Raw genomic sequence first — 23156 nt, 5'->3', positions numbered from 1 at the left:
CTGCAACCTCCCCCACCCCCCTTGTGCGTGCGTACTTTCTCTAAAAAAATAAATCAATAGGGATGCCTGGGTGGTTCAGTTAGTTAAGTGTCTGCCTTTGGCTCAGGTCGTGATCTCAGGTCCTGGGATGGAGCCCCGCACCAGGCTCCCAGCTCAGTGGGGAGTCTGCTTGTCCCTCTCCCTCTGGCCCTCCCCCCTGCTCATGCTCTCTTTCTCTCACTCTGCTCTCTCTGTTAAATAAAATCTTTAAGAAATAATAACAAATCAGGGACACCTGAGTGGCTCAGTTGGTTAAGCATCTGCCTTTGGTCCTGATCCCAGGGTCCTGAGATCAAGTCCCACGTTGGGCTCCTTGCTCAGCGGGGAGCCTGCTTCTCCAACTCTGCCTGCCGCTCCCCCTGCTTGTGCTCTCTCTCTCTCTCTCTGTCTCTGAGAAATAAATAAAATATTTTTTAAAAATAACAATAAGTAACTCAACACCCAAAATGAATAATCCAATTAAAAAATGGGCAGAAGACATGAATAGACATTTTTCCAAAAAAGACATACAGACGACCAACAGACACATGAAAAGATGCTTACCATCCCTTAGAGAAATGCAAAACAAAGCTACAAAGAGATATCACCTCACACTTGTCAGAATGGCTAATATCAACAATACAAGAAACAAGGTGTTGGTAAAGTTGTGAAAAAAAAAAGGAAACTTCTTGCACTGTTGGTGGGAATGCAAACTGGTGCAGCCATTCTGGAAAACAGTATGGAGTTTCCTCAAAAAGTTAAAAATAAAAGCTAAAAGTTAAAATGATCCAGCAATCCCACTGCTGGGTATTTACCCAAAGAATACAAAAACACTAATTTAAAGGGATACATGTACCCTGACTTTATAGTAGCATTATTTACAAGAGCCGAATTAGGGAAACAGCTTAAGTGTCCATCAACTGATGAATGGATAAAGAAGATGGGGTATCTGTATATATATATATGATATTAATATAATACAATTAATATAATAACATATATATGTATAATGGAACGTTACTCAGCCATAAAAAAGAATAAAATCTTGACATTTGCAATGACATGGATGGAGCTAGGAGTATTATGTTAAGTGAAATAAGTCAGTCTGAGAAAGACGAGTACCATATGATTTCACTCATATGTGGAATTTAAGACACAAAACAAATGAACAAAGGGGGGAAAAAAGAGGCAAACCAAGAAACAGACTCTTAACTATAGACAACAAATTGGTGGTTACCAAAGGGAGGTGGGTGGAGGGATGGGTGAAATAGGTGATGCGGGTTAAGGAGTGCACTTGCTGTGGTGAGCACTGGGTAAGGTATGAAAGTGTTGAATCACTATACTATACACCTAAAATATTACACTATATGTTAACTAACTGGAATTTAAATAAAAACTTTAAAAAAAAACCCTCTGCTTGCATTTCTAAGTACTGTGTAATATCTAACAGGAAACATAATTGCACAAAAAGGAATTCTTTTAAATTTCATTGAGATATATATATTCCTTCATTGAAATATTTACTGTATATATAAAATACGTACACATATATATCCAACTTGGTATTATCTGATAAAATAGCAGCTAGAAAACTAGTTTTGAAATTCTCAAGGTAAAGTATCTTCATGAAGAAGGAAGACATTCTTATTTAATCGTTTCCAAGCATTTAATGTAAAATGAGGAAACAGGATAACATTGCAGGAAATACTTTTGTGCAGATATGAAACAGCTGGTTTTATTCTTTAGGTCCCGTAGATGCTACTCTTTAATATATTTTAAAAATGTATGAGAAGATCCAGTTGCACTAAATACTGATTGACACTCAATAATGTTAAGGATACTAAAGCTGAAAGGTTGATGCGATTTAAGAGAGAAAATTTGGGGCTCCTGGGTGGCTCAGTCGTTAAGTGTTTGCCTTCAGCTCAGGTCATGATTCCAGGGCCCTAGGTTCAAGCCCTGCATGAGGATCCCTGCTCCTCAGGAAGCCTGCTTCTCCCTCTCCCACTCCCCCTGCTTGTGTTCCCTCTCTCACTGTGTCTCTCTCTGTCAAATAAATAAAATCTTAAAAAAAAGAGAGAAAATTTGGGGACAAAGAGTTAATAGCGAAAAGAATGATTATGGTTGATTAGCATGTCAATGGTGTGCAGAAAGAATCTGAGTGGAAAGTTTGGAGTGAATGGGTATGTCTTTTTTTTTTTTAAAGATTTTATTTATTTATTTGACAGAGAGAAAGAGCATGAGCAGGGGGAGTGGCAGGCAGAAGGAGAGGGAGAAGCAGGCTTCCCCCTGAGTAAGGGAGGCTGACTTGGGGCTCGATCCCGGGACCCTAAGATTATGACCTGAGCCAAAGGCAGGGGCATAACCGACTGAGCCACCCAGACGCCCCTGAATGGGTATGTCTTATAAATGTTATAAGATGTGTGATGTAAACAGTTCTGTTAAGCAACATTTATATTAGGGCCCATACAGTCAGGCATTGTATTATGAACTTTACCTTAATTTCTTCACTTAAGGATACAGTTAGTAGAGGGTGCCTGGGTGGCTCAGTCGGTTAAGCGTCTGCCTTCAGCTCAGGTCATGATCTCAGGGTCCTGGGATGGAGCCCTGCGTTGGGCTCCCTGCTCAGCCTGGAGTTGGCTTCTCCCTCTCCCTCTTCCCCTCCTCCCTGCTTGTGTGCACGCGTGCACTCTCTCTCTCTCTCTCTCTCCCCCACACTCTCTGTCTCAAATAAATAAATAAAATCTTAAAAAAAAAAGATACAGTTAGTAGGATGATATACGTTAGAGGAATTCTGCAGACATAGTGCATCTTTATTCCAGCAGAAGAATTTGACACTTTTTCATCAGTCTTATGACTACAATGATGAAATGTTGAATAATTGTGACTCCTTTCAGGTCCATTCAAAACTGCCCAAATTTGGGGTGTCTGGGTGGCTCAGTCGGTTGAGTGTCCAACTCTTGGTTTCGGCTCAGGTCATGATCTCCTGGGTTGTGGGATCCAGTCCTGTGTTGGGCTCCTTGCTCAGCAGGGAGTCTGCTTGAAAGATTTTCTCCCTCTGTCCCTTCCCCTGCTTGCGTGCTCACGTGCACACACTCTCTCTAAAAATAAATTGGGGTGCCTGGGTGGCTCAGTCATTAAGTGTCTGTCTTTGGCTCAAGTCATGATCCCAGAGTCCTAGGATCGAGCCCCACATCAGGCTCCCTGCTCAGTGGGAAGCCTTCTTCTCCCTCTCCCACTCCCCCTGCTTCTGTTCCCTCTCTCACTGTCTCTCTCTCTGTCAAATAAATAAATAAAATCTTAAAAAATAATAAAAATAAAAATAAATAAACCAGTCTTTAAAAAAAAACTGGCCCAATTTAAGGTACAGTGGTTTCGCCTATCCACAGTTTCACTTTCTGTGGTTTTAGTTACCTGCCATCAACTGCAGTTGGGAAGGAGATGCTTAACACTTCATCACAATGCCTACCTCATGGGGCCCCTGGGTGGCTCAGTCGGTAAAGCGTCTGCCTTTAGCTCAGGTCATGATTTCAGGGTCCTGGGATGGAGCCCCACATCGGGCTCCCCGCTCAGCGAGAGGTCTGTTTCTCTTTCTCCCTCTGCCTCCTCCCCCTGCTCATGCTCTCAGTCTCTCTCTCACTCTCAAATAAATAAAATCTTTAAAAAAACAAAACAATGCCTACCTCACTCACACATTCAATCTAGGTGTCATCTCACACCATCCTAAGAAGGGTGAGTACAGTAAAATAAAATATTTTAAGAGAGACCACATTCATTTAACTTTAATTACAGTATAATTGGTCCATTGTTACTTATTCTTGTTAATCTCTTACTGGGCCTAATTTGTAAAGTAAACTTTATCCTAGTTACATGTGTATAGGAGAAAACAGTACATGTAGGGTCCAGTACTAGCCAAGGTTTCAGGCATCCACTAGAGGTCCTGGAATGTATTCCCCAAGGCGAAGGGGGTACTACTGTATATTGATAGTGGTCTGAACAACAGATTTTGTTTTTTTTTAAGATTTTGTTTATTTATTTGACAGAGAGAGAGATAGAGAGGGAACACAAGCAGGGGGAGTGGGAGAGGGAGAAGCAGGCTTCCCATGGAGCAGGGAGCCCGATGCGGGGCTCGATCCCAGGACCCTGGGATCATGACCTGAGCCGAAGGCAGACGCCCAATGACTGAGCCACCCAGGCGCCCCTAAGTGAGATTTATAAGGGCAAGCCAAGAGGCTCTCTTCTTCGCCTTGACTTACTCAACATAAAACTATGATGAACCCCAAAATCTTGCTTATCAGATCTATAGATGATGGGAAACATTATTTATTTCAAGAGATGGTAATGAGGATTAAAATTTGGGTCAAAGCCAAGGTATAACTTATTGGTTATAAAGAATTGCAATTTGATTTTTAAAAGAATCAACTGTACTTGGCATGAGTGGGTTAATATGTAAAAAAATCTAGGAATGTTTAATGCTTACTTTGGGGCGCCTGGGTGGCTCAGTTGGTTAAGCGACTGCCTCCGGCTCAGGTCATGATCCTGGAGTCCCGGGATCAAGTCCCGCATCGGGGTCTCTGCTCGGCCGGGAGTCTGCTTCTCCCTCTGACCCTCCCCCCTCTCATGTGCTCTCTCTCTCTCATTCTTTCTCTCAAATAAATAAAACCTTTAAAAAAAATAATAATGCTTACTTTGAATCAAGCTGATGATAAAATTGCTTTAAAAATGTTACTGTGGGCAGTATTAATAAAAATATTTGCTCTGATTTTGGGAGATAATAGTTTCACTGGACTCTTAGAAAAATAATCCATGTTCAGGGTGCCTGGGTGGCTCAGTTGGTTGAGCGTCCAACTTTTGATTTTGGCTCAGGTCATGCTATCGGGGTCCTGGGATCGAATCCTAGGTAAGGCTCTGCACTTAGCTGGTAGTCTGCTTGAGATTCTCTCTCTCCTTCTCCCTCTGTCCCTCCTCTCTCTCAAATAATTAAAAAGGATTTATTTATTTATTTATTTATTTGAGAGAGAGAGAGAGGGAGAGAGAGTGTGCATGGTGGGGGGGGGCAGAGGGAGAAAGAAACTTAAGCAGAGTCTGCTCTGTCTGAGCCCAGAGCCCAACATGGGGCTCAATCCCACGACCCCGAGATCACGACCTGAGCTGAAACCAAGAGCTGGACGCCCGACCGACTGCATCACTCAGGTGCTCCAAAAAATAAATCTTTAAAAAAAAAAAAAATCCGTGTTCATTTTAGGAAAACGATGATCAAAACCAAAAAACCCTATAACCCCACCACTCAGATAATATACACACATACATGGTACATGTACTTTTTTTTAAAGATTTTATTTATTTATTTGAGAGAGAGAGAATGAGAGAGCACATGAGAGGGAGGAGGGTCAGAGGGAGAAGCAGACTCCCTGCTGAGCAGGGAGCCCAATGCCAGACTCGATACCAGGACTCCAGGATCATGACCTGAGCCAAAGGCAGTCGCTTAACCAACTGAGCCACCTAGGTGCCCCATGGTACATGTACTTTTATAGAACTTGTGGTGGTTTTCCTTTTTGCTTAAATTATCTTTGTGGCAGCAGATGTATATCTAAAGCCTTGGATTCTTAGATTGCACTGAGGTTTTTTTTTGTTTTTGTTTTTTAAGTTTTTATTTTAATTCCAGTTAGTTAACACAGTGTTATATTAGTTTCAGGTGTATAATATAGTGATTCAGCACTTCCATACCACACTGGGTGCTCATCACAATAAGTGTCCTTCTTAATCCCCATCACCTATTTAACCCATCCCCCCACCCACTTCCCCTCTGGTAACCATGTTTGTTCTCTATAATTTAAAGAGTCTATTTCTTGGTTTGTCTCTCTTTCCCCCCACCCCTTTGCTCATTTGTTTTGTTTCTTAAATTCCACACATGATTGAAATCATATGGTATTTGTCTTTCTCTGATTTATTTCACTTAGCATTATACACTCTAGTTCTATCTATGTCTTTGCAAATGGCAAGATTTCATTCTTTTTTATGGCTGAATAATATCCCATTTTATATATATATATCATATATATTACATCTTTATCCATTCATCACTTGATAGACAGTTGGGCTGCTTCCATACCTTGACTATTGCAAATAATATGCTATAAACATCAGGGTCCATGTGTCCCTTCAAATCAGTATTTTTGTATTCTTTGGGTAAATACCCAGTAGTGCAATTGCCAGATCGTGGGGTAGTTCTATTTTTAAATTTTTGAGAAACTTCCATGTTTTCCAGAGTGGCTCACCAGTTTGCATGGCCACCAACAGTGCAATAGGGTTCCTTTTCTCCACAACTTCACCAACACCTGTTGTTTCTTGGGTTGTTGATTTTAGCCATTCTAACAAGTGTGAGGTGATATCTCATTCTATCTTCCCTGTGTTAAAAGCTCCTTGCTTAGTGGTGATTCTCAGCTGCCAGAAATTATAATCACAGACCTTCAGAGCCAGAAGGGCAGTTTCATCAGTATCACGTGGGAACTTGGTACAACTATAAATTGGGAAAGACCAACTGGATCAGAAACTCTGGGGGTGGGAACTAGCAATTTTGTGTTTTAATAAGCCCTCCAAGGTGATTCCAGTCCACACTGAAATTTAAGAACTGACCTGAGTTAAACCCTTTAAGTTTTTCAGATAGAGAAGGTCCAAAGAGGTTGTCACAAGTCAATTTAGGAAAGCACCAGAATCATCAGGCAGTGATTCCTAGGATGACCATCATGCCTCGGAGATCTGTTTACTGGGCTAACTGCTAAACAGTATTTGAAAGAATGCTAGGTGGAAATAAGTGTAATGGGGGAAGAGTCTGTTTACCACTTAACTCACCTGGTGGGCTTGTTCAGTTCAACAGTAGCCTTTTAATTCCCTGAAGTTTAGTCTGAAAGAAAAGTTTCATCTAATTTGTTTTATTCACTTGATTATTCATATGTATCTTATTCCCTGAAGCAAGTTTATATATCATTTAAGTAACTACCCCCGGTTTTGTCACTACCCTCTAAGGAATCTCTAGTGTAATCCTACAGCTTTCATTTTTAACAAGCTCCTTACACTTAAGTTTGAGAACCACTAATATAGATGTTTGAAATTAAGAAAAAAAGCAGATGGACTAGACTAACATTTTCAATATATTTTTTTAAGATTTTATTTATTTATTTGACAGAGAGACAGCGAGAGAGGGAACACAAGCAGGGACAGAGGGAGAGGGAGAAGCAGGCTTCCTGCTGATGCAGGGCTTGATCCCAGGACTCTGGGATCATGACCTGAGCCGAAGGCAGAAGCTTAACGACTGAGCCACCCAGGTGCCCCATTTTCAATATTCTTTAATTTGTGTTCCACATTGAAAATTCCAAATAATTTGCTAATGTGTTTATCATACAGCCAATATAACAACACCAGAGATTGCTCCAGAAATTTGTAATGGCATAACATTCTAATGATTTTTTTTAAAGATTTTATTTATTTGACAGGGAGAGACGGAACACAAGCAGGGGGAGTGGGAGAGGGAGAAGCAGGTTTCCCTGCTGAGCAGGGAGCCCGATGCGGGGCTCGATCCCAGGACCCTGGGATCATGACCTGAGCCCAAGGCAGACGCTTAACGACTGAGCCATCCAGGCGCCCCTTCAAATGATTTTTTGAAAAAGTATAATATAGGTTTTTCATTATCTGGGGAAGAAAAAGGTTGGGGGGAGATCACTGTAGGAGGGCCAAGACATCACAAAACCAGGAACAGGAGTTTAAATCATGCATTCTGTTCTGAACTACAAATGTAGTCAACCCTGACTTTGCATGGCATAAATTAAGGTCACGGACAACTCAGCAGTTGTCTGAAACTTTAAGATTACATTGTGTGGAGTAGTCAAGATTTAGGAAAACAGATACAGTATCTGGGAACAAGAACAGAATAACTGCAAAATCAAAATGGTTTACCTTGAATTTTTGTAGCATTTTAACATTTTTCAAAGTACTTTCACATAAACTTTTATTTTATCCATGTAACAACGCTGTGAGGAGGGAAATTAGCATCAGCAAAACCGTTTTCGAAACTTTAAATACTGGATCTAGGAAGAAAAAAAGGCGAGGAAGCTGACAGAACCAAAGAAATGACAGAAAAGGATCTCATTTGAGCAAGCACAAAAAGCTGAGGGCCAAAGAACGGAGAATTGAGCGCAGAACTAAGACTAACCTGGCGGGTGGGCAACTGCTTTAGCGGGCAAATAAGTGCAAAAAATCCCGGGTGCGGGAAATTTGGGATTAGGAAACTTGAATTTACTTATCTGTACCAAAGAGAATGGATGAGGTTAAAGAAAAGAAAAATGGAAAGCAAGGAGGCACTTAAAGCTGCACGGAAGTTCTGTGGGCTCCTACTCTACAGTCCAACGACCACGGGGTTTCGGCCTCAGGTTGAGAATAACGCAGAGGGGAGTCGCACAGGACTCAGGCGGGAAGACAGCCGAGCCGGGCAGCGCGTTCACTTGGACCAACAAAGGCCGCCGGGGACACTTCCCGAGCCACGCAACTTGCGGGGGCCGAAGGGTTAACGGCGCGCACGACTCCCGCGCGCTTCCCGGCCCCCCCGTCCCGCCGTCGCTAGGAAACGACGAGAGTGGGGGAGGGGCGGGCGGCGCGGCCGAGGGTGGGAATCTTTTTCGGGCGTCCGGGGGCGGAGGGAGGGGAGCGCGCGTGCGCGCGCCCGGCCGTCCGTCGCCGCGGTGACCGTCCTCGGAGTCCATCGGCTCGCGCCCCGCCCCCGTTCTGCTGCCCCCTCCCCTGTGGCGCGCAGAGGGTGTTTCTCGCTCCTCCCGAGTTGCCGCCGCCGCCGCCGCCGCCGCCGTCGCCGCTGCTCCTCCTCTCCCAGTCTTGGGTTTCCCAGGCGCTGCTGCCGCCGCTACCTCTGCGGTCTGTCTGAGGAGGAGGAGGATGTGAAGATGGCGGAGCTGCAGATGCTGCTGGAGGAGGAAATCCCGGGGGGCCGCCGGGCCCTCTTCGACAGTTACACGAATCTGGAACGGGTGGCAGATTACTGCGAGAACAACTACATCCAGGTGCGAAGCATGTGCCGGCCTGGGCGCTTTGGGCCTCTGGCTGGTGGACGCCGCATGGGGGATCCCCGGGCCGGGGGCCGCGCGCCTGGGGGCGTAGGCTCGCGGGGCCGAGGCCGCGGCGGGGACCCAGCCCAGCTAAGCCTCCGAGGGCGAGGGGTTGGGGGAGTAGAGTGGGAGCTTTTGGGGCTGGTGAATTGGTGAGAAACCTGCGGCTGGAGGAAACTGTAGCTTTAAAGCATTTTTTAAAAAGCCATGAATCAGTCCTCGGTGCGGTGTGTGTGTGTGTGTGTGTGTGTGTGTGTGTGTGTTGTGTCCCCGCCTCTTCGCTTCTCCCCTCGGCCGCCCCCACACTCGGTACCCGTCAGTGTTCTGGATGGCGGAGGAGGCGGAGAGTGGCTTTTTCTATTTGACAGAATCCTCCCCCATATGGCAGGGGTGTGGGGGGATTGATGGATCACCCCCATCCCCCAAGCTCTGGAGGATTTTTAAGGGGCTATGTTGCTGCAAAGTAAAGTGCCTTAGTTTTATATTCATATAAATGCCTCAAGAGACTGGTAATTTTGCTTATTTTTTAGTTTCTAACCGGGGATACAGTAGAAGAGCGGTTGTCTCTTTTTGGAAGTTATTGCCATTTTCCTCCCTGTGGAGAATGAGAAACTGCATGATAATGAGCACCCCCCCCATTCCCGTTAGAATAGTTAATTTTCCTGTGGGAAAAAGAATTGTGAGTATTTTTCGGCAGGGATTAGGAAATGATCCTCATGGTTTAATTTTTCCCGAGATGGTTGGTTTGGCACGAAGACTCATAGTGGTAACGTTGTGTGTATGTATATGGAGGTGGGGTATATTGGGTGAGATGAGATCCAGCTGCGCCTGCATGAAGCAAAAGATTCTGTGGATTAAAAAAAAATCCTTAAAAATTATCTGAAAGGATAGGTTAAAACACTGCAAATTCAGCATCTTTTGTTTTCCCTATGGCTTATTCTGAATCACAGGTTCTACCTCCATTTTTTTCCCTTCTCATTTAAATTCTCTTGGGATAAAGGTGGAAATGGAAGAAGTATGTTAAATTGTTCTTTCACTATGGTCTTTTTCTTTTTTTTTTTCCTCCCTTACTCCCACTTCCATCTCTCCAGGCATCCTTCTTAGTATCAGCTATGTTGGGAAGCATTCTCCAGTCTTATATAAACTAAAAAAAAAAAAAAAGGTGTTAGAATTTATAGGCTCATAAATTTTGTAAGGATTGCATAGTTGATTAAGGATGTTATTGTGAGATTTTACTTGATTGGATATATACTGAACTCTGTATTATCTTGTAGGGACTATTTGTATTGGGGAAGGAACCAGACCTAATCCAAGGCTTTTCCCTCCAAAGAGGCAGTTGAAAGTATGGCTAATAGGAACAGAAAAAATGTGTCTTGGGTCAAAGATTCATACAAAAAATACAGTGGTCCATATTTGGAGGGTGCTTTGCTAATACTGAGTGGAATAGGAAAGAGTCAAATGTTTAGTTGCTCAATTTTCAACTGATCATTATTCAAAAGCCTATAGCCTGGCACAGTGTAAAGGGTTGATGATACACACCTAATGTCTACAGAATTTCATAGTGTAGTTAATAGGAGAGGCTGATCTGTGAACAAATGAATAATGTAGTGTGTCAGTTTATACTCTGTAAGGGACTGAAGGTGGGAAGAAGGACTGGAGGAAGCTGCGCTATTCTCAGGGAATTCACAGTCTGTAGGAGAGGCAAATCTAAAGGACTGAGTGGTAATTCCATTGCCTCCTGCAACGTATTATGGGATTATAGGTCAGAAGAGACATTGAGAGTGGAAAAGTGACTTCGTAGCGGTTATTACCAGGAGTAAAAAATGAGAAACAGATTTGTCTCTCTTTAGAAAATAATTTTTATTGTGATTTGAAGGTATAGTTTTTCTTAGATTACAATTGATACATAAAGGTAAAGTATATGGATTAATAAAGCTGAGAGGTTAAAGGGGTTAGGGATTGTCCTCTTTTTAAATATTTTATACATTTCTTCTAGTTGAGAGAAGAATATTACTGCCACCATTATCTGTTTGTTTTAGCAATAGGATTAAAAATTTAGTGTGGTGGCATTTTAAAATTCATAGTATAGATATTTAAAGCGATGGATTTAAAAATATTTTTCCAATTTAGCATCTAAAATAGATTTTACACTTTAGATTTTACCGCCCCGGTTATCATCTGTTTCATGATTCAGTGGGTATATTATTTGTGTTTTTCTCTTCCCAGATGACAGCTCTTTGCATGATTTGTTTGTAGTAAAGTTGATAAACAGAACATGCTGATTGTAGATTTCTGCTGACCCAGCTGTACATTTGACCCAACTGGCTCTTTGTGACCAGAGAACTGACCAGCAGCGGTTTTGATGCTGCCTCTTACCCTGCAAAGTTAATTGGTTGTCAGTTTACCCTTGTTGTAACATCATGCCCTAACCACTAGCTCAAGTTAACCAACCTAACATTCATTTTATTTTGTGGAAATGTAATTTTTGCCAGTAAAGGAGAAAAAGATAAATCTGTTGATTATATGTAACAAAGGGTAAGGTTCTTTGTTCAGTGTTCTTAACTAGCTGGTTTTAACTATAGGAATATCCAAATAATTACGTTAAATAAGAATATTCTAAATGTGGATTATATTTAGTGTGGATATTGAGCAAAGGAAGGAAAAATGATTGTGCTGTCCTTCTGGAAACTACTGTGTTTAAATTGTTTCTAATAAAAACATCCTTCAGATATATTACTGGCATTAAGAGTGACTAGGTATTGGGTTGCCTGGGTGGCTCAGTTGTTAAGCGTCTGCCTTTGGCTCAGGTCATGATCCCAGGGCCCTGGGATTGAGCCTCGCATCCGGCTCCCTGCGCGGGAAGCCTGCTTCTCCCTCTCCCACTCCCCCTGCTTGTGTTCCCTCTCTCACTGTGTCTCTCTCTGTCAAATAAATAAATAAAATCTTTAAAAAAAAAAAGTGACTAGATATTGCCTGTGTTAACACACACACAAAATCTACAGGTACAGCAGTGTTGTAAGTAGTAGTTTTCCAGGTTACTAATGCAGCTAATGTGAAAAATTTAAAAATAATTTTTAGTAAAAATTTAGATGGTTTTATTATTTCAACCTCTAGAGTGATAGTAAAAGTTTTTTTTTCCTAAAATGTGATGATAAAAAGTTACAACTAACATTTGCTGATATTTACCTGATTGATTTTATTTCTTCTCTGTAAAAAAGGCCTTAGTAATTAAGGGTTTTTTAAGATACGTGTAAGACCTGTGTTTCTTTTTTCATTCATTAATATAAACATTGATACATTTATTAATATGAACATTGATACCTAACCTAAGAAGTATCCAGAAATTTTAAACAGTATTTTGATTGACTTGGAATCTACCTTTTTACAAATAGAAGAATTTTATGATAATATGAGTTGCTTTAATGTTTTGGTAGATGAAATAAATTTATAGTTGTTACTTTCTAGAGTAATTCTGAAAAACTAAGTTTTTAAAGAAAATATTTTATTTATTTATTTGTCAGAGAGAGAGCAAGCACAAGCAGGGGGAGCGGCAGGCAGAGGGAGAAGCAGGCTCCCTGCTGAGCAAGGAGCCCAGTGTGGGACTTGATCACAGGACCCTGGGATCATGACCTGAGCCAAAGGTAGATACTTAAACAACTGAGCCATCCAGGCATCCAAAAACTAACATACATAGTTACATTTTTCCTTTTTTTAAAAGATTTATTTGAGAGAGAGAAAGACCATACATGCGCCAACACATGAGTAGGGTGGGGGCAGAGGGAGAGGGAGACAAGCAGACTCCTCCCTGAGTGGAGAGTCCCACTTGGGGCTTGATCCTAAGATTCTGAGATCATGACCTGAGCTGGAAATGAGAGTCGGATACTTGACTGACTGAGCCACTTAGGTGCCCCTACCTTTTTTCCCTTTGTCAGATAAAATAGTTACTGCTTTTTGTGAGTGATAATTCACATTAGATAAATAGTAAAATCGCATTGTCCATGGTTTAGAGTAAGAGCAAAATCATTCAGTAACATGGATTTGCTCAGAAGAACAGAAATTCAAAATGTTTCTTAAGGGGAGCCTGGCTGCCTCAGTCTGTAAAGCATGCAACTCTTGAGTTCAAGGTCATGAGTTAAAGCCCCATGTTGGGCATAGAACTTACTTAAAGATAATAAAATAAAATATATAAAAATTTTCAAAAAATGTACCTTAAATTTTATCTGAAATATATATATTTTTGCTTTTGAATAATAGGACAGATGTCATTACTGGTTTCCCTTTTTTGTCTTTATCAACAAGGATACTCCCAGAATTCATTAAAAATTGCAGGAAGGAGCTAATAAGAATCATGGAGCTAGGGCGCCTGGGTGGCTCAGTTGGCTAAGTGACTGCCTTTGGCTCAGGTCATGATCCTGGAGTCCTGGGATGGAGCCCTCCATCGGGCTCCCTGCTCGGCAGGGAGTCTCCTTCTCCCTCTGACCCTCCCCCCTCTTATGCTCTCTCTCTCTCTCTCATTCTTTCTCTCAAATAAATAAATAAAATCTTTAAAAAAGAAATCATGGAGCTAACAGAATCATGGCTTGTTACCAGATTCATAAAAAAAGTCATTACTAAAACAATGTAAAGGTTTAAAATTCTTATTTAATAAAAACTATTTGAATACATCCTCACTGTTGAAAATTATTAGGAAAAATTATTAAGGAAGAAACTTAAAATTGCCCAGTCATTTTGAATATACATTTGGTATTTATACTTTTAAATATTTTTGCTATACACCACTATATATCAAAAATGGGTTCATGTTGTTTATTACCTCTATACCTTGCTTTAAAAAGAAATTTTATTACCATTATTATTTTTTAAAAGATTTTATTTTTAAGTAATCTCGCCACCCAATGTGGGGCTCTACTTAAAACCTGGAGATCAAGAGTCCACTGAGCCAGCCAGGTGCCCTTAAAAAGAAACTTTTAATGGTGTTGGTTTGACTTTGTTTTTTTTAATAGATGTCACAGAGTATACAGAAGGGGTTTATCTTTATGTGTTTGAGTTCTTTTGTTCTCACAAATAGAGGAATCTTAAAGGCACCTAGTGTGAAGGAGAAAGTTACTTGAGAGTAGATACTTGAAGACCTATATTTACATCCTTCTCTGTGACTTTTGTCTTTTACTCCACAGAGAGGAGAGAACCACATAAGTGGACATCAGACTGGGAGACTGAATTTCCCTAGATTCAGTTGACTTAATTCTTCAGGATTTGATTAAGGTTTATCATCCTCAGAGAAATTAGTCCTGACTTTCTAGCAGATATTTGGTAATTGGATTTTTAGTAATAACCCAGTCATTATCAAGACATTTGATAAAATTGCAAACACAGATTAAATTATATTCCGAGACTCTTACTCATGGTTAAAAACCATGAATGGATGTTATATTTTGTCATATGCCTTTTTCCATATCTATTAAGATGTTCATTTTACTTTTAGTCTGTTGATAAGGTGAATCGTTTGATTGCAAAATATATTTAAAAAAATTACAGAAAGTTTAATCAGTGAAGTAATAGGCATTTTGAGTTACAGAACATCTTTCTTTTACAAGAGATGGATTTATATTAATGTCTAGAAATTTGCTACAATAAGCAACCTTGGTTAAACAGGTGTACATTGTATATTGACTGCTATTTATGCACTCTGCTATATGCTATATTTGTGTGTGCAAAAGAACTGTTTATAAAACCTTATAACATTATTTAAAAACCTTTTCATATTGAGATCACTAAGATGGTTTTTTATTTTTATTTTTTTAAAGATTTTATTTATTTATTTGACAGAGAGACACACAGCAAGAGAGGGAACACAAGCAGGGGGAGTGGGAGAGGGAGAAGTAGGCTCCCCGCGGAGCAGGGAGCCCGATGCGGGGCTCAGTCCCAGGACCCTGGGATCACGACCTGAGCCGAAGGCAGACGCTTAACGACTGAGCCACCCAGGCGCCCCTTGGTCACTTTTTTAATTTCAAGGATTTTGATAGGATGAGATCTGATTGTGTTTGAGGTTCAAAGATGCTAGGTGGTGCTAGGATTTTTTGCATCCTAGTTTAACAAGTCCTGTTTATTTTTTTTTATTTTTAATTTTTAAAATTTTCAGTTTTTTTGCTGTTTTTAAAAAGTAATCTCTACATCCAGTGTGAGGCTCAAACTCATGCCCCCGAGATCAAGAGTTGCACGCTCCACTGACTGAGCCAGTATGGTGCCCCTCACAGGTAGTTGTTTAACTACAACTGTATGATGGCAGTATTTTTCTAGTTAAAAAGAATTTCACAGCTTTTTGCAACTAAACTGTAGTCTGTAAAGTTGTAGTTCACATCATAGACCCACAAATAGTTGTATTTTAATTTTCTAGATACAGTGATATTTTAATTTTCTAGATACAGTGCCCTGGGTTCAAGGACTTTATCCCCACATTGAATTCCTTTAAGAATGGTATCTTCTTAACTTTTTATACCTCAGGCCCTCTTTTGTAAATATACAAATCAACCTACCTTCTTCTTTTATATCCGTTTTATGGTTATATACTGACTTAGGGCATAACTGTTATAACTCGCAGCTTCTCCAGCATTTTGCCAAGATGGAGGGGTTTAGATGAATTAGGCCTTCTAGAAGTTATATCAGGGTGACAGATTTGGCAAAGTTCAGAGGTTCAGAGAGGAGTCTTCAGACCCTTTGTGACCAAATATTGTATTATCATTTAGTTTATGACTACTGTAACTCCTATTTTGAACTTACGTGTATGAGGACATTTATTTAAAATGCTAAGACATTTAATATGATACAATATCTTTTGAGTATACAACCTTATAATCCTATGGTATTACTTTCAAATTTTGAAGGAGATTTTGTTATAATACAGAAAATTTGATACTACCTATAGTTCTTAATTTCTAAATATTCAAACTTGTATTTATGTTAATTTTCTGTTGCTGTTATAACAAATTACCACAACTTCAGCAGTTTAAAACAACACAAATTTACCATTTTATAATTCTGGAGGTCAGAAGTCTGCAGTGGGTCACAGAATTGTGTTCTTTCTGGACGCTCTAGGGGAGAATCAGTTTCCTTGCCTTTTCCAGATTCTAAAGGCTGCCCACATTCCTTAGCTCATGACCCTCTTTCAAATTCCAAGCCAGAAGAAATTCCATCACTCCAACCTCAGCTTTTGTTTTCACATCTTTCTGTCTCTGCTTCCATCATCACCTCCCCTTTCTCTCCCCCTGCTTCTGTTGTCAACATTGCCTTCTCTGACTCTGATCCTCTGTCTTCCTTTATAAAGACCCACGTTGGGCCCGCTCTGATAATCTTTCCATCCCATGTTAAGGTAACATATTCACAGATTCCAGAGGATTAGGATGTGTTCATCTTCGGGGGCGGGGCACTATTCAGTCACAATATATGAACATAGCTTTTCCTTCCTTTATCAGTAAATGGCAACTCTAACCCCCTTGATACCTGAGCCCAAAAACTTGGTACTGTCCTTGACCCTTCTCTTTTGCATTGGATTAACAAATGACTCTATCTTCACATGTCTGGATCTGACTTATACCACCTCCCCTGCTACCAGCCTGGTCCAAGCCACCATTATTCCTCAGATTATAGCAATAGCAAGAGCGATCTTTTAAAAATCTTAATCAGATCATGTTCTGTTCAAAACACTCAGAGACTTCCCTTCTCACTCAGTATAAGAACTAGAGTCCTTAACATTGCCTACAAGCCACGAATGATCTAGTTTTCTAGTATTGAATCCTCTCCTAATTTAATTCCTCTCCTCTCCTTTGCTTACTCTATTCCAGTCACTTTGGCCTCTTTTTTGAACATAACAGACATGCTTCTGCTGCAAGACTTTTTTTTTTTTTTTTTTTTAAGAGAGAGAGTGAGCACAATTGTGTGCACTCAAATGGGAGGGAAGAGAAGGGGCAGTGGGAATGGCGGGGAGAGAGAATCCCAAGCAGGCTCCATGACCAGTGCAGAGTCCTTTTCAGGGCTCGATCTCACGATCCTGAGATTGTGAACCGAGCCAAAATCAAGAGTTAGTTGGTTAACTAACTGAGCCACCTAGTCCACCCGCCCCCTACTTTTTAAAAACAAGTTCTGACTACTTTTATTAAAGAAAAATTTTGCATGAATTACTTCCACTAGTCTGTTCTGGCATGCTTCTGATGATACCAGAATCACCTGGATCGATGATAGCCAGTATACATACTCTGTAGTATTTACCACATGCTGTGCCCAATTTAATATTGTTGCCACTGTAGTGATGGACACCAGTTTTGGTCAACCTGGTGTAGTGTTCTATTTGAGATTACCTCAAGGCTGGGCAGTTGTTGGTGAGGATGACCAGTTTTACTTTGCCATGTCTGACCATTTTCAGAGTCTGCTTCTACCCCAACATGTGCTTTCCATTTTTCATAAGGAATTGGAGCCTAGAGTTGATCAATTCCAGCAACTTTTTCATTTTCTTTGTGCCACCATCTTCCTCCCTTAGGTGCAGGATGGCCCCAACCAAGAGCAGCTGCCAGAGTAGCCAGATACGGGAAAGATGCCTCAAAATTTTTTTACTTTGCATTTACCATGCCCTCCACCAGGAGTATTCATTCCCCAGATAGTTGTATCACTGGATCTCTTACCTTTTTCATGCTTTTGACCAAATGTCAACTTCTATTTTTTTTAACTTAAAAAAAAAACTTCTAAAAATTAATTTTTAGTCCAGTATAATTAACATATGGTGTTACATTAGTTTCAGATATATAATACAGTGTTTCAACAATTCTATACATTACTCAGTGCTTATCACAGTAAGTGTATGCTTAATCCCTTTCACCTATTTCACCTATCTCCCTACCCATCTCCTGTCTGGTAACCTTCATTTTGTTTTCTATATTTAAGAGTCTGTTTTTTTGTTTTTCCTTTTTTTTCTTTCTTCATTTGTTTCTTAAATTCAGATTTAAGGAGTGAATTTCACATACATATGAATGAAATCATATGATGCTTGTCTTTCTCTGACTCATTTCACTTAGTGTTATACCATTTAGCTCTATCCAAATAGCAATATTTCATTCTTTTTTATGGCTGAGTAATATTCTCGTGTGTGTGTGTGTGTGTGTGTGTGTATACACAGATATATATACACACACACAAATTTATATATATGTATACACACAGATATATATATACACACACACATATATAAAAATAGATACACATATTTATATATAAAATCATCTTTTTTTGTGTGGGAGCTCCATTATGGGGCTTCAACTCATGACCATGAGATCGAGTCACATGCTCTCCTGACTGAACCAGCCAGGCGCTCCATACCACATCTTCTTTATCCATTTATCTATTCAATGGACATTTGTGTTGCTTCCATAATTTGGCATTGTAAATAATGCTGCAATAAATATAGGGGTGCATCTATCTTTCTGCATTAGTGTTTTCATATTCTTTGGGTAAATACCAATAGTGGAATTACTGGATCATGTGGTAATTCTATTTTTAATTTTTTGAAGAATCTCCATACTGTTTTTCACAGTGGCTGGACCAGTTTACAGTCCTACGTACAGTGTACAAGCGTTCCCTTTTCTCCATATTCTTGCCAACACTTGTTTCTTGTGTTACTGATTTTAGCTGTTCTCTGACAGGTGTGAGGTGCTATCTCAGTGTGGTTTTGATTTGCATTTCCCTGATGATTAGTGATGTTGAACATCTCTTCATGTGTCTCTTGGCCATTTGTATGTTGTCTTTGGAGAAATGTTCACATCAGCTGCCCATTTTTTATTTTTTATTGATTTATTTTTAAAATATTTATTTATTTGACAGAGAGAGACACAGTGAGAGAGGCAACACAAGCAGAGGGAGTGGGAGAGGGAGAAGCAGGCTTCCTATGGAGCAGGGAGCCCGATGTGGAGCTCGATCCCAGGACCCTGGGATCATGACCTGAGCCAAAGGCAGACACTTAACGATTGAGCCACCCAGGCACCCCTCAACTGCCCATTTTTTAATTGGATTATTTGGTTTTTATTTGTAGAAGTTCTTTATATATTTTAGATATTAACCCATTATTGGATATATCATTTGCAAATATCTTTTCCCATTCAGTAGGCTTTTAGTTTAGTTGATTGTTTCCTTTGCTGTGCAGAAGCTTTTTATTTTGATGTAGTCCCAATAGGTTTTTGTTTTGTTTTGTTTTTTGTTTTGTTTTGTTTTTATTTTTGCTTTTGTTTCCCTTGTCTTAGGAGACGTATCTAGGAAAATGTTGCTATGGCTGATGTCAGAGAAATTACTGCCTGTGCTATTTTCTAGGATTTTTATGGTTTATGGTTTTAGGTCTTTAACCCATTTTGAGTTTATTTTTGTGTATGGTGTAAGAAAGTGGTCCAGTTTCATTCTTTTGCATGTGGCTGTCTGGTTTCCCCAACACCATTTGTTGAAGAGAGTGTCTTTTTCCCATTGCATATTCTTGCCTCCTTTGTCAAATATTGACCATACAATTGTGGGTTTATTTCTGGGTTTTCTGTTCTTTCTAAAAATTTTTTAAAGCTTTATTTATTTATTTTAGAGCAAGAGAGCTCATGTGCGGGAGGAGGTGGGGGGAGGGTGGGGGAGAGAGAGAATCTCAAGCAGATTCCCCTCTAAGGGTGGAGCCTGACCGTGGGGCTGCATCTCATGACCCTGAGATCATGACCTGAGCCAGAATCAAGAGTTGGAAGCCCAACTGACTGAGCCACGCAGGCATCCCTGAGTTTTCTGTTCTTTTGATTTGTGTGTCTATTTTTGTGCCAATACCATACTGTTTTGATTACTACAGCTTTGTGGTATATCCTGAAATCTGAGGTTGTGATACCTCCAGTTTTGTTTTTCTTTTTTAAGATTGCTTTGGCTATTTAGGATCTTTTGTGGTTCCATATAAAACTTAGGATTGTTTGCTCTAGTTCTATGAAAAATGGTATTTTGGTAGGGATTGCATTAAATCTGTAGATTGCTTTGGGTAGTATGGACATTTTAACAATGTTTGTTCTCCCAATCCATGAGTGTAGAGTATCATTCTATTCATTTGTGTCATCTTCAATTTCTTTCATCAGTGTTTTCAAGTACAGGTCTTTCACCTCCTTGGTTAAGTTTATTTGTAGGTATTTTATTATTTTTTGTGTAATTGTATATGGGATTGTTTTCTTAATTTATCTTTCTGCTTCTTTATTGGTATATAGTTATGCAACAGATTTCTGTATATTGATGTTGTATCATGCAACATGACTGAATTCATTTATTCTGTAGTTTTTTGGTGGACTCTTTAGGGTTTTTTACATATACTATCAGATGATGTGATATAAATTGTGAAAGTCATCTGCAAATAGTGAAAGTTTTACTACTTCTTTACCAATTTGGATGCCTTTTATTTCTTTTTGTTGTCTGGTTGCTGAGGCTAAGACTTCTGGTACTATGTTAAATAAAAGTGGTGAGAGTGGACATCCTTGTCTTGTTCCTGAAAAGCTGTCAGTGTTTCACAGTTGAGGATGATGTTAGCTGTGAGTTTTTCATTTAAGGACTTCATTATGTTGAGGTATATTCCTTCTAAACCTGCTTTGTTGAGGGTTTTTATCGTGATTGGATGTTGTACTTTGTCAACTGCTTTTTCTGTGTCTTTTGTAATAATCATATAGTTTTTATCCTTTCTCTTTTTAAGTGATGTATTTTGTTGATTGATTTGCAAATATTGAACCACCCTTGCATCCCAGGAATTAATCCCGCTTGATTGTGGTGAATGATTTTTTAAATGGATTGTTGGATTTGGTTTGTTAATATTTTGTTGAGGAATTTTGCATCTGTGTTCATCAGAGATACTGGGTATCTCTGGGTAATTCTCTTTTTTTGTGATGTCTTTATTTGGTATCAGGGTCATGCTGGCTTCATAGAATGAATTTGGAAGCTTTCATTGCTTTTCTGTTTTTTTTTGGGGGGGGACTCGTTTGAGAAGAGTAAGTATTAAGTCTTCTTTAATTAAAAAAAATTTTTTAAGTAGGCAACATGCCCCAAGTAGGGCTCAAACTCAAAACCCCAAGATCAAGAATTGCATGCTCCACTGACTGAGCCAGCCAGGTGTCCTGGTATTAATTCTTCTTTAGATGTTTGGTGGAATTCATCTGTGGAACCATCGGGTCCAAATGTCACCTTCCTTGATAACCCTTCCTGGTCTATATAAAGTTATAACATACTTTGTTTACTCTCCTTTTTGCTTGTACTTTTTTTTCCCATGCTGTATTTTTCTTTGTATTACCATTTAACATACAATGTTATCTTATTTGTTTAATTTGCCTCTGTCTCCCCTGGCTGGTGAGCTCCGTGAGGGCAGGGGGTCTCCCCCCACCCCCACCAGTCCCCTACCCACCTGAGAGAGGAAGGGGGTGGACGGGGAGAGGGAGAGAGAATCTTAAGCAGGCTCCACCCCAGTGCGGAGCTTGATGCAGGTCTCATGAGATCATGACCTGAGCTGAAATCAGGAGTTGGATGCTTAACTGACTGAACCACCCAGGTGCCCCAAAGGGAGTCTTTTTCATTGTCAATATCTGGAACAGTGCCTGGGACAAAATAGGCATTCAATAAATATTTGCTAAAAGAATAAGTTAGGTTTTTTTCTTGTAAGCAGTAGAAAATACCCAAATGAGAGTAGTGAAATAAATTAGTTTTCCAGAATGGAAGAGTTTGTATTTGTATGTACAGGTAAATAAAGTTGGTGAATACTTTTCATTTGTCTAGGATATTTGATATAGATGTGATCAACAGAATTGTAAGTGGTATTTCACATATGGCTAGTGCTTTGGAGTTAATTCTGCAGTTGATTTGCTTTCACTTAGTGCATGACTTATTCTATAGTGGATACTCATTAAATGTCTGAGTGGCTCTCACTTTTTGGGTAGTGAGCAAGGGAGATATTCCTATTTTTATTATTTATTTATTTATTAAGAAGATTTATTTATTTTAGAGAGAACGAATGGGAGGGTCAGGGTGGGGGGAGAAACCCAAGCAGACTCTATGCTGAGTATGGAGACCAACACAGGGCTCGATCCCAGCACTGAGATCATGACCTGAGCCAAAACCAAGAGTTGGATGCTCAACTGACTGTGCCATCCATGTGCCCCAAGATATTCCTATAGTTAAGTAAACTCAAGCTTAGCTGTGACCCCATTAAACTAAAATTCTGTGAAGATAGAAATTGTGTTCGTTTTTTTTTTTTGTCTGTGTCCCTTGTGGTTTGTTGAGTAAAATGATTGAAATTATGACTCATACAATTTAAAATTTTTACATGTGTATATGTTTTTCTTCTTCATTCAAGAAATACTTATGAGTATCTGTTCATGCTGGGAAATCATTGATAACTCATGGAGCTAACAGTCTAATTCTTTGACCATTTTGATTGCTATGAAGAGCCTCTGTTCAGTAAATTCTGAATTGGCGGGGTTTGGACTAAATATAACATGGCACTGCTTTTCTTTGTTGTTCTTGCTGACTGTTATTTGGCTTTATCTATTTATCTATTGAACACTTTGAATAGAGGCAAGGAGATGCATTGTTAGGAACTTCCAGAACCTACAAAACAATATTGAATAGGGGAAGCAACAAGGGATGCCTGCGTTTTTCAATACATAGTACTACAACTCTTCTGTCGGGAGATCATGTTTGAATAACAGTCCCTTCTCTTCTCCCTTAAACCCTTTTATTGTAGAAGAGCAGACCAGGTTCAGAAAGAGAACTTGAATAACTTAGCTTAATATATAGTACTGTTTTGAGAGAAGAAGAAATTAAAATTTATTGACGTTAAATTCATATTTTTCCTGGGTTTTTATCAGCACATTTGCTTATAATGTAATATGTATAATTATGAATTTTATTCATGTGCAAATAACAAAACCTCCATATAACATAAATTTAATGTCAGCAGTTTAGTCGATGGTGTAGATGTGTTATATACATGTAATGATAGGGCAT

The 23156-nt window shown here is 39.7% G+C and overlaps 1 protein-coding gene and 1 pseudogene across 16 annotated transcripts in view; one reads left to right on the top strand and one right to left on the bottom strand.

Moving 5' to 3' along the window:
- The first annotated feature begins 8842 nt into the window (after nt 1-8842).
- ABI2 (abl interactor 2) overlaps nt 8843-23156 on the top strand; it is a 157527-nt gene continuing 143213 nt past the window's right edge. For 3 of the 16 annotated variants that reach the window (XM_028112161.2, XM_088021581.1, XM_028112159.2), the window contains exon 1: nt 8844-9083. In XM_028112161.2, the coding sequence (XP_027967962.1) occupies nt 8967-9083 (117 nt within the window). In that variant the 5' untranslated portion in view covers nt 8844-8966. Of the gene's footprint in view, nt 9084-23156 lie in introns of all 16 variants that reach the window. The other 13 variants (XM_028112156.2, XM_028112155.2, XM_028112164.2 and 10 more) reach the window with 7 other exon arrangements.
- Nucleotides 17278-17628, bottom strand: LOC114215936 (large ribosomal subunit protein eL30 pseudogene; annotated as a pseudogene).

This window comes from Eumetopias jubatus, unplaced genomic scaffold (assembly GCF_037043125.1).
Source record: "Eumetopias jubatus isolate StellerSeaLion01/CBP00866 unplaced genomic scaffold, mEumJub1_p1.0 scaffold_3, whole genome shotgun sequence".
NCBI lineage: Eukaryota > Metazoa > Chordata > Mammalia > Carnivora > Otariidae > Eumetopias > Eumetopias jubatus.
The sequence above is the reverse complement of the archived record's forward strand: the minus strand, read 5'-3'. Positions and strand labels throughout refer to the sequence as shown.